We start from the raw sequence: 11,575 nt of genomic DNA, 5'->3' as shown, positions 1-11,575 counted from the left end.
TAGATAGATAGATAGATAGATAGATAGATAGATAGATAGATAGATAGATAGATAGATAGATAGATAGATAGATATGCATGCATGCAGTGGGCATGGCTAAGAGCTCTTAGCCACGCCCACTGCTGCATGACGAAGCTTCTCCTGCAGCTTGGGCTGCACACAGGTGCTAAATAATTTTAAATAATTTATTTTCAATAAAATCCCGTGCCGGTCGTGCGGCTCGTCCGTCAGTCAGCCAGTTGTGTGTCATGTCCAATCTTATTTTGAAAAACCGTGATAGAGCGAGTCCACGAAAAACGCACCGCGACGTAGCGATGGACTACTGTATTGGGGCAGAGTACCAGAGACCGCCTCAGACTTTTAGAAGTCTGCTGGAACTGTTTTTACTGCAATAAAATTACATATTGAGTATCATCTCTGTGGTCATAATGTTGTGGCTGATCAATGTACATGCTTTGATGTGGCTGTGGTGGCTGACCAGCTGCTTCCCATCTTCCCCTCTCTCAAACGTGCTCCACCTGAAGAGTGTGTGTTTACATGAGTTTGTCCGTCCATCTGTCTGTGTGTCCTTCCTGCTCTGGCTCCCATTGCTCCCACTAACATGTCATCCATGCTCCGTGACAGCGTGCAGGCGTTGGCCGGGGATGGTTTGGGACATGGAGTACCCCTGGGCCAAGCTGGACTGTAAGACTGCCTGCTTCCTTCACACTCGGCATGACGCCAAACATCCATTCATTTAGTTTTCTGTGAGCCTGACGTCATCAAATAACGATGGTCTGCTTTATTTAGCCCTCGTATAAAAATAACAGGTTTTGTATTTATACACAAGTCCTGCATGCTGATTTGTATGAATAAGGAACCCCAGATTGTCACCAAATCATTGTAAAGCTGAGTTAATTCACATCATCCATTCATGTGTTTATTATTTTCTCTATAGTCTCAACAGCAGCTTCAATTCAGCATCATGGCTTCATGCATGAGCTAGCCCATCCACCTCACAAACACCATCATCAGCGCTCTGTTTTTGTTGTTACACCTTGCACTGCTTGCTCACTTTTTAGTGTTTTTTTTTTTTTTTTTTTTTTGTGATTTTTCTGGTCATTTGCTGTACTTCTTAAAATGATTAACCACACAGGAGAAACCAACAGTTCTCTGGATAAAACGACATAAAAGCTCCAATAACTCTTTGAGGTGCCCCAGCATCTTTGACTCTTTCACCCTAAGTACTTCTCTACTCGTAACATTGGTGGTAAACGTTTCGAAGCTTGTTGTTTCCATGTGAACTGCACACCGTTTGTGCTTTGGCTTTCAAAATGTTTTTTTTTTTTTATCTGTTATTAGGTGCCATCAGACATCGAAGCACCTCCAGAACAATACCACTTGTTAATTAACTCATCCTTATGTTTCTTTAAACCTTCAAAATGAAACTAACTTCACCACCACACACGCTGCCTGGAGTTCCCTCCATTAAACCTTCGAAGGATTTTTGATTTCTCAGCATCGTCGTGTTGTGGTCTGCTGATTTTGGGTTTTTTTGTGTGTGTCCGCTTCTTTTCTCACGTGATTATCTATTCTGTTTTTTTTTTCCTTATAGATTAAAAAAAATAACTTAAAGGTCCAAATGCTATATGTTGTGAAGGTAAGCTCCAAGTCTGACCGGGATGTTTGTTTTGGTCCGGCTGCCTACTTGCCCTTCACTCGTTCACTCATCCTGGCTGTTTCCCCTCCAAATGCTCCTTTTCCATTCAGTACTAACCAAGCTTCATTTACTGAGTGCTCTCACAAATGCAAAAGGAAAGAGAAACCAGGCTGTTTATTTGGGGGTGTCCCACTGTTTAGGCCAGGCTGGTAATTGAGAGCGATGCACGGTGGCGACAATTAGCACCTGACTAAGTAGCAGCATGAACAATACGGCTACACTTCTGGTCCTCGCTTCTGCATGCGGTGCGCCTTTATCTCTTCCCCCAGCAAACACTTTTCTCTTTCTTTCCTTCTCCCCCTCAATCCCTCCACATACCCCTCCTCTTCATTTCCTCCTGTTGGAGTGTGCCTGTTTGCCTGGGGCAGACTCTGAGACTAACACCTGCCGCACTGGAAGACGTCTTTGTCATCCAAAGCCTTGTTTGAACTGCTGCGGTGGGGACCAATGAGATTGCAGGAGCATTTTAGACTTCCTTCGTTTTCTTTCTCTCCCAGTCTTTCCCCTTCTTCTCTCCGTTTTGAATTAACACTAGCGTTAAGAAGTTTTGCCCGAGTGACGAGCGCAGCATGTATGTTTATAATAAAAACAATGATGGCACGGTGTTCTTTTCTTCATTGGGGATTTTTTTTTTCCTCACAGTCACTACTAGGAGATTTTATTCTTACAAAGGGAGAACCTACGAGTCGTTTAGTGCCACAGTGGGAGCTATAACCGTTAGGTGCAGCATGTTTTACTGCCTGTTCAGTAGGTATTCCCCTCAGCTCACGATAAGTGTTTACACTGGATGTGTTTCGTGTTTACTGTTGGAATGAATACAGGAATGCAAAATTTGCTGTGTTCACAAGGCCGCCCACATTTTTAGCCAAGCCCATGCCTTTTTTATATTTATATGCAGATTTAAGGATCTACAATTGGACCTTTCACCCCCCCTGCAGCCCTTTACAATGCGCACTCCCAGTGTTTCTTCTGTAGCCCGGCCTCCTCTCCCAGCGAGCCGCGGCGCTGGATGCTGCCCGGTGTCCAATGTGCTGCTGTGTCTGTTACTCCCGCCATCTGCCATTCCTTTTAGCCGCTGCAACTTGAGATGCCTCCGAAAAATGGCAGGAAATAAAAGGATAGGAAAGAAAATAGGCGAGCAGATGCCATCTCAACAAAGCAGAAAAGTTGTTTAAACTCGAGGCAGGCGGGGGGGCCCGTAGTTTGGATTCGGTCAGGGGCGCCGCACAGCGAGTAAGTCGACGTTCACAATATTTGATTGTCCTCAACAGCATTTCATGCCCACCTCCCAGTTTACTACTGTTTGAAATCTCGTAATCTGTGATGGGAAGTTTTTTTTTTTTGTGAAAAGGGACGAGGTTTGACAATAGGAAGGCTCCAATATTCACAACAAGAGCGTAATATGTAATTTTACTTTCATTCAAAGCCTTCTGCCATCATGCTGTGAACTGGATACTTTCTTTTTACCTTCAAAGGTTACCTCTCTGTTTACATCATATAAGCATCTAAAATAGAACTTTGGAATGAAGTTGGCTTCTCTTTTAACAAGCTTTGCTTTTCTGCAGCGCGTTAAAAAAAAAAAGCATGTCATTTCTACAAGGTTTCATGATTTTAGTTAATCTCTGTAAAACAATCATTCAAATCCTAACTTTTTTGTAGCTTATACTGTAGATTATTGTGGGTGAAAGTCCAATGAACTGGGCGATGTTGGTTTCATGAGGAGTCGGATGCATGGCAACGCATGCTGGGATGTACAGTGCTTCGATCCAAGCCATGTGCAAGTGTCGCATTTAACCACGTTGATCTGTTTTCCTCATTTTTCTTTCTTCAACCCCGTGTCTCCCTCAGGATCTCTCACTGGCAGCGTGAGCACAGACGGTGGAAATACCACGACGACAGACTCCGTCGACCAGGTGTCTCCCACCATGCCCCGCTCGACCAAACAGAGAGTTTCAGGAAAACTCCGCAGATCTGCAAGCGCTATAAGCAAATCTTCTAACTGAGCGCTACACCCCTCCTCCTTTCTTTTCTCTCTTCTGAGTGAAACCTTTAATCTGCTCTCAAAGAACCTCCACGCATCCTGCTGTGACTGCAAACATTGTTCTTGTTTTTATCCGTTTTATGTTGTTTCTTGTGAAACTTAACTGGAGCATGTTGCCATTTTTAATTCAGTTTGCTGTCCATGATTCCTGCCGCTACATTTCACCTTGTTCTGCATGAGCAATGAGACTAAACTATGAGGGTTCGACAGCATAGGATGACTATGTACCTAATGGAAACTGTGATATAAATGTAATTTTTAATTCTAATTTTCTAGAGCGCTCGCAAAGCACTGGAAAAATCAAAGTTCTTACTATAGTAAGGGAATGGGAGACTACTTTACTCTTTCTTTGTCTCGTTTGATTCAACACTTAATGTAAAGAAGCACTGAATGACGCTGTTAGTGCTAAAATTGCACATGAGTGGTATCCACGTATAGATGTCTTGTCTTTTTATTTCTTTTTTGTGTCTTAAGATCCCTTTTCAGGTAGTGACAGAATGAAGCCGCTGTCCTGCCCTGTAGCACCAGTTTGGGAAATGTTTGTGAAACATGTTCCCGCGCTGGAAACAAGAAAAGACTGACGCGTCGGGGAACGCCGCCCCAGCTTGATTTGTACTCGCTGCACTACTGCTCAGATGACCTGGGCACGGAGTCCCTGAAGTTGCGCACAGTCCGGGGATTTAATTTAATTTTTTTTTTTTCGTGTTTCTTTTCCGAGCGGACAATCGATGACGTCTTTCTAACTCGAGGTGAAACGAGATTTGTTTTTGTATTTTTTTTTTTTTACCTCTCTCATATTCCTTTTTAAATGAATTCCAATAGATTTTGTCATGATTTGATTTATGCAACTCTGCTGGAACGAGAAAAAACTGTGTTTGTAATTGTTTTCTGAAGTCGTTAACTTGGGCTTGTGTCCGGTAATTGGATAAGTTCCTGTTGTCTCTTTTCCTCTGCTTTCAGTTTCCTGTCCTGTGAAGCTAAAACATCGACATTCCAACATTCCCAACCGACCAATGTTTTTGCACTTGCCTTGTTCGGGTTGAATGTTCTGCTTAGGATTCTTGTTGCTTTAAACTTGTATATTTTATATATGTTTGATAGATTTATAGGATTAGAGCTGATTATACTTGATATGTTTTGTTTTTATGTATTCATGCTGTTTAGAGGAAAAAAACCACCCGAGCCTCAGGTAAAATTGTATCCATGCACTGGTGTGTGTGTGTGTGTGTGTGTTTGAGTGTGTTTATGCAACTGAGAGAGCTTCTCGCAGTGCCTGTCTGTTTTTGAAAAATAAGATGAAGTCCCACACCACTAATCCAGCACCTACTTTGTCGAGTTACGTTTGTTCTTTAGACAAACACGATCCACCTGCACGGCATCGTCTCCTTAGCGGATGAAAACAAAGTGCTTTCCTCTCCCTGCATCTCTAAAGGTCAGAGTCTGGTGCCTCTCACAAAAACAACAGATGGATTCAGAATTGTGATTCTGTGCTTTTCCACCTGTATCTGTGCACTGAGTTGAGTGGCGTACACTCCTACTTTTTTTTTTCCCATGATGCTCTTCCCATGTGGCGTCCTGAGGCCCCGAGGTGCAGGAGGAGGTCCAGGTGTAGCATGCCAGAGCTTAACTCTCACCAGCCCTCCTAGCAACAAGCAGGCCGGCGTGCTCACTCCTCCAACCTGCCCGCTCAGGTTGTCATGGTAGCCAGGTGTCCCCCACCCCCACCCCCCCAACCATCACGCACACACTCACTACACCCTCTGAGAGCTCCACCCAAGCTGCAACACTATCCCCATCTGTTGCACTACTATGCCTTACCCTGTTTCTGCCAACATCTCTCCTCTTGTTTGTTTGTTCGTTCCTCCAGCAGAACACGAGGAACCCAAACAGCGAGAGGTCCGACAGACCCGTTAGTTAAAGAATGTATAAACGTATAGGCTCCGACTGGCACTCGAAGGAACCATCCGTGATGTCCATGTAAAGATTGTAGGTTTTAGAAAATGTCTGTCGAAGGGATTCGTTCAGTTCTTTTTAGTCGCTGGAGATATTTGGACCAAGATTGTGCATCTTATATTGTGAAGAATTTTACTTTTAGCCTAGATTGTTTTTTTGTTTTCCTCTTCTAGTTTTAGAAATCTGTATATTGTGTCAAATTCGAGGGCCTCCTTTGCCCGTTTTAATATAAATCTATTAACGCCTGTAATATAATCTTTGTACCGATAAGAGCAAAAAAAAATGCTTGAAATTTTCATCCCCTTGTCGACATATCAAACTGTTTTTAATGACCGAAGTCCTGCTATCTTCACTAGAAATGTGAAAATGGAAACATTTCATTAAATCATTTTGAAATTCTACGCTTCGTTTTGTGTTTTTAGCTGAATAAAATGATTTAAAGTTTTAATGTGTGCGCTGGTGATGTCGCTGTGGGCTTTCTGACCCTGGCCGGGCTGTGCTGGCAGCAGCGGGGGTAACCTGACCCTCCTCCCATCTGTCTCCCCTGCTGCTCAGACCTACTTAGACGAGGCCGGCGTAATGGAACCTCACCAGGAGGTTCAGGTGCGATGCTCGCAGCACCTACAGGTGCCCTGCCTCTCCTGGGCCACATACAGATGCTAGAAAAGCACTTGACCATAATTGGAGCCCTGAAACTGAGAAATAATCCTAATGTTGCCTCATTTTCACTCGGCTCAGCACCGTTTGCTTCACTGACTTTAGATATCTCACAACAGAACAGGCTGACTCTGATTGTTGTGTTTCATGTTAGACTGCAGCTCATTTTCACAACTCGTCGCCTCAAAGGAGAGTTACCCCCATTTTTATAAGTTTGCTGCGCTCGTTTGACTTTAATCCGAAAGTGTAAAACAAAACCAGTCTGTAAAGTTTAGTTTATTTTTCTGATTATTTAGGTTTGAGGTGACAGTTCTGATGCGTAAGGAGCAACTCCCAAGATAAAGCGAGCTGCTGTTGAGTTTTCCAGAAGTGGACAGATGTTTTACTGCTCCAGATGTGAGCTCTGATCTGCCACCTCTTTGTCCTGACGTGGCATTAGAGAAGGAATTTATGATGAGGCTCTAAGTGCTTCTCTGTGGCACCGTGTCTCTTGAGCCTCTGCAGCAATGATTTACAGAAAAACCAGTCTGATAAATGAGCCAGACCTTTGTTCTTCCACTGGAAGGATGATTTAATTGATTTGCTTAGAAAAATAATAAAAGTTTCACACTTTTTGAACCTGATGTATGGAGTAAAATGTAACTTTTTCCAGTCTTGGTTGTGATGTCGACGAGCTGTTGGCCTCCAGATTGTGTGTTAAAGTTCAATTAGTTTTAAGTTCAGAAATATAAGTTAATTTTTCTAAAGTTTTTAAAAGAATATGCTGAAAAGTCATCTAGATCTATTTCTGCAACAAATAAAGGTTTTTAATTGTGGATGTAATTTTTAGAATTTAAAAGTAACTTTTTGAACATTTTTTTTTAGTTTATAATAAGCTAGTGTTGCGTTTTAACAACTATCTAATAACAAATGTGTTTTAAAGGAAGTTCATTCACTCTGACGCCATGTGTCCTTTTGAAAATATTTTATTTTGATAGACACCAACGATATGCACATACAATCAAAGCGCTATAAAAGCCAACATTTAAGAAAAATAACTTGTCCTTAAAAAAGATTGCCTCTAAGGTAAGAGCTTCACGTTTCTTTTTTAAAAATTTTATTTTATTTTAAGCAAGAGCTGTAAAGTTTCGAGGTTAAAAACCTGACCCACAACAATTATCACAACTAAGAAAAATTCAAACAAATTAAATAATAATTTAAAAAACAGAACATTTTGGCTGTACGACATGTAAACTGCCAGAACAATTCACAGGAGGAGGGGGAAAAAAAATCACAATAAGTTACATAAAATAATTAGAATAAATAAATAAATATGATGAAAAATATTGCAACAATCTTCAATAATATTAATAATAAAATATGTGCCAGCAATCAAAATAAAAAAAACAATCTATGTTGACTTAAGGCAGTTATACAGCAGGATTTGGATGTATGTAGGCTATTTCAGACTAGATTTATCTGTCATCTAAAGGCATTTGTGGTTCTACTAAACAGTGAATTCTTCAGTCACCTTTTCCCCTCCACCAAGACAAAAGTTGCTAAAGTCACATCATTCACAAAGTGGCATAAAGCTACAGAGATGGAGCCATCATGGTCAGTGAATTCAGGACATGGGGGGGAAACAGGAGTTCTGAGAATTTCAAGACGTTTCTTAGGTCTAGAAGCTATCATTGATGTGCTGTCCTAGAAAAATACCCTTTAACAGTCAAACTAACGCTTTGTATTCTTTTTTTTTTTTTTACTTGATAAACTAATTTGAGAAATAAAATCTCAAAATAGGCCTATTGGAATATAGAGACGAGCATTCAACAATCACTGATTGGCATGGAAAAGACACCACTTAAACATCAAACAGCCCTGCCTTTCATTGGCCTAAAGTTATGGCAGAAACTTTTTTTTTTTTTTAATTCTTCTAACTCAAAGCCACTTCCCTTCTCTTCATTTTTTCTGATCTTCCTCCATGAAAGGCACAGGTTCTGTTCAGCAGGCGGGGCGCACCGGCATTTGCAGCAGGATCACCTGCCTGTTCTCCGAGGGGTGGCACTTGTTTATGTGCCTGGTGAGCCCCGGTGAGCTGTAGAGGGTGGCGGGGCAGTACTTGCACGGGTAGATCTGGGAGGAGTGCATGAGGCGCAGGTGTCGCTCCTGGCCGGCCCTGCTGGTGAAACTCTCCCCGCACACCGGGCACAGCAGGCAGTCCACAGGGCTCAGATTCAGGGGGCTTTGGTTTGACGCGTCCTCTGCGGATGCTGAGGAGGAGGAAGAGGATGCTGAGGAGGAAGGGGCAGGCACAGGAGCCTGCTCTGCCGCTGCTCGGTCGCTGGTTTGAAACCCGTGCTCCTCCAGCACCTTCTTCTGCAGCACCTGGTGCCCCATGATGTGTTTTCTCAGGTACGCCTGGCGCTTAAACCTCCTCCCGCAGAACTGGCAGTCATACGAGCCGTCTTCAGACCCGGACTCGGACAGACCCGGACTCGGGCTGTCTCTGTCACTCATCTCTTTGGCTTCTTCAGACTTGACCCCCAGCGGCGGCATCTTACCCACTTCCGCCTTGATGCCCGGCTGCTGCGCGGCCGTGGCGGGGGCCCCGGTGCTCCGGGGCTTGTGCCAGCGGCGGTGTGAGGCCAGGTTGGCCGGGCAGCTGAACATCTTGTCGCACTCGGGACACCTGTACTCGACTCGGACGATGCGGGAGCACTTGTGCTGAGCCAGGGAGAAGGGGTCCGCGTACGCCTCCTTGCACAGCTGGCACACGAACTCGCCCAGAGGTTTGGCCCCCGCGGAGGACTGCGCCCTCGGCTTCATCTCCACCGGCCCCTCTTTGATTTTCAGCCCGAGCACCGGGGAGGTCGTCACCTCGTCTTCGAAGTTGAGTTTTCTAATGGCTTTGGGTTTCTTGGAAGCGGGTTTGAGTTTGCGCTCCGCTCCATCCGCGGGTCGTTTGGTGGAGACCCGGCTGTTTGGTCCCGTGAGGCTGCTGGTGCTGGTGGTGCCGCTGCGGCTGCTGTTGCTGGTGCCGATCTTCAGGTCTACAGGCGCGTACAGGAGATGCTCCAGGCCGGAGAGGGAGGCGGTCGTGGGGAATGACTCTGCAGAAATCGGCGAGCCCAGATTGAAACTTCGCTCCAAATATTCCCGCTCGTGCTCCTTGCTGATGGGTCGGGTGGGGCTGTAGAGGGCTTGGCACACCGCTTCTGGATTGCCGAACTGGGCCGGCTTCTCCAGCCTTGGCACCGGCGCGTCAGCCGCGGTGAAATCCGGCGAGGCGGAGGCGCGGGCGGGACTGGACGCCATGGACATGGCGGGGGAGGGGTCCGCCTGAGTCGGCAAGGCAACTGGGGTGGGGAGCTCCTGGAGCTCATCTTCATCTGAGCGAGTCCTGTAGGAAACATGTGCAGATTTCTTGTTTCTTTTTACCAGGAATCCTTTGGGCATCTTGGCGGGTGACAGCGGAAAGGCACTTCGGGGCGGTGGGTGAAGTGTGAAGTATCCAGGTTTGGTAGAAAAGATGGCAACACCAGAAGCTTTCGGGACTTTATCTCCCCGGTTTATCGACCCTTCTGTTGCTGAAATGTTTTCGTCTCCAAGGCATAGCTCCACTCTTTTTATGCCGGAATGATGCTATTGTTCTCACCCCCCTCCTGTCGCAGCATCCCCGACCAATGGGATGAAACCAAGATCCCAGTGGATTTTGGTGTGGGAGGGCTCAGAGCCTGGCTTTAGTGGATTTCGTTGGAGGATGTGCAGATAGCTCAGCAGATGCACTGGCGGTTTATTACATTAATGTGTGCGCGCGGCCCCTCCCCGGCCGAGGCACACGCCGGGACCCTCCTCCTTTTACGGTCTGATGGGCCCCTGCACAAATGCACACGTGCCACTGCTTTGTGGCTCTCCTCTGGGGGGCCTCGGAGTTGCCAAAAGGAAATGTCCGTCACCACGCACCATCATATTAGAAATAAGGCGAGCTGAAATAAAAATCAGCTTCTTTAAGATCAGCTGAGACAAACTCAGACAAAAAGTCTGCACCGATTCTTTATTTCCGGTGCTGGGATGTTGGTTTGTTCCTGCTTTACGCGCGACTTTTACGCGCGAACCGAACAATTCTGTTTTGTCACCCTCCATCAGAACAAACACCATAAAGGGTTTGTTTCTTGATTTTAGGGCACGTGTCTGTCTCGGCAGTTTAACTCGACATATAAATCAGACATCTCGCTGCATACATAAGTAATAAGAAAGCCCTCTGGTCTTTGGGAACAATGGCCACGTCTGCCTGTGCTTGGATATCTTTTTTTTTTTTTCGTTTCAAAGGCAAATTGACCTCTTAACTGTGAAACAGGACTCACGACCCAATCTGGGCCACAGCACGGCGCGTGCAGGGCGGAATCAGGGCTTCAGACAAAAGAAGGCAGCAGCCGGGGGCTGGAGCTGGGGCATTCATCACATACTTAAATTAAGCTGGTGTTCTTGTTGTGTCCAGTTGTAATAAAAACAGCAAAAAATTATATATATATATTTAAATTGAATTCAAACTTGTGGAGTAACAGTGAAAATTCACAACTTATTTTATTAAAACAAACTTTTCCCGTCTTTTATATTTGTTTTATTTTTTTCAAAGCCTAAATGCGGGCCTATATGTGCACCACTTGGCAGAGAGGACCCCCCCCCCCCCCCCCTTTCAGTCAGCAGACCAGGGAGGAATTAATCTCCATCGTCGTTCATTGTTCCCCTCATTTGCATAAAGCTGCAGTATGACCAAGTCAAATAATTACACAATCGGAGCTGAGCCGCAGGCCCGCGCCTTCCTTTCAATGGGTCCCAGTGTCCCGGTGCCTTCTCACCTGCTGGAAAACACACCGTTATGTCGCTCAATTAGAGCTTAACCAAACACTTCACATACAAGTTATAGATATTCTGGAGATGTTTAAAACTTGAATGGAAGTTGTTCTGAATGAACTGAAAAATAATGAACTTTTGTGTGTGTGTGTGTGTGTTTTTACTTTAAATCCTAATTTCATCCGAATATATTTTCTCTAAAGCTGTATTTATTTATTTATTTGTTTATTTATTTTGCCTCTGCTCTAATTCTTGATGGGTTTTCAGTGTGCGTGTCTATTAGTCGTGGTGTGTTGCGACTCCAAGCTTTGATGGCATTTTAACGAGTTCCTCTTCTTGTTTTTGCACACACACACACACACACACACACACACACACACACACACACACAC

At 44.8% G+C, this 11,575-nt stretch overlaps 1 protein-coding gene and 1 long non-coding RNA gene across 2 annotated transcripts in view; one reads left to right on the top strand and one right to left on the bottom strand.

The window, feature by feature from the left end:
- Window positions 1-3,889, top strand: part of LOC119427487 — a 7,288-nt gene extending 3,399 nt beyond the window's left edge. The window contains exons 2-3 of the long non-coding RNA XR_005187658.1: window positions 1,595-1,639; window positions 3,548-3,889. This is a non-coding gene — a long non-coding RNA (uncharacterized LOC119427487). The remainder of the gene's footprint in view (window positions 1-1,594; window positions 1,640-3,547) is intronic.
- Window positions 3,890-8,221: 4,332 nt separating this feature from the next.
- Window positions 8,222-9,923, bottom strand: insm1b (insulinoma-associated 1b). Its single transcript, XM_037695477.1, has one exon. The coding sequence runs from the start codon at window positions 9,783-9,785 to the stop codon at window positions 8,331-8,333; it is 1,455 nt and encodes a 484-aa protein (XP_037551405.1). The 5' UTR covers window positions 9,786-9,923; the 3' UTR covers window positions 8,222-8,330.
- Between the last annotated feature and the right edge of the window lie 1,652 nt (window positions 9,924-11,575).

This window comes from Nematolebias whitei, chromosome 21, assembly GCF_014905685.2.
Source record: "Nematolebias whitei isolate Nwh7 chromosome 21, NemWhi1, whole genome shotgun sequence".
In the NCBI taxonomy this organism is placed as follows: domain Eukaryota; kingdom Metazoa; phylum Chordata; class Actinopteri; order Cyprinodontiformes; family Rivulidae; genus Nematolebias; species Nematolebias whitei.
Note: the sequence above shows the minus strand (reverse complement) of the source record. Positions and strands in the feature narration are given on the sequence as shown.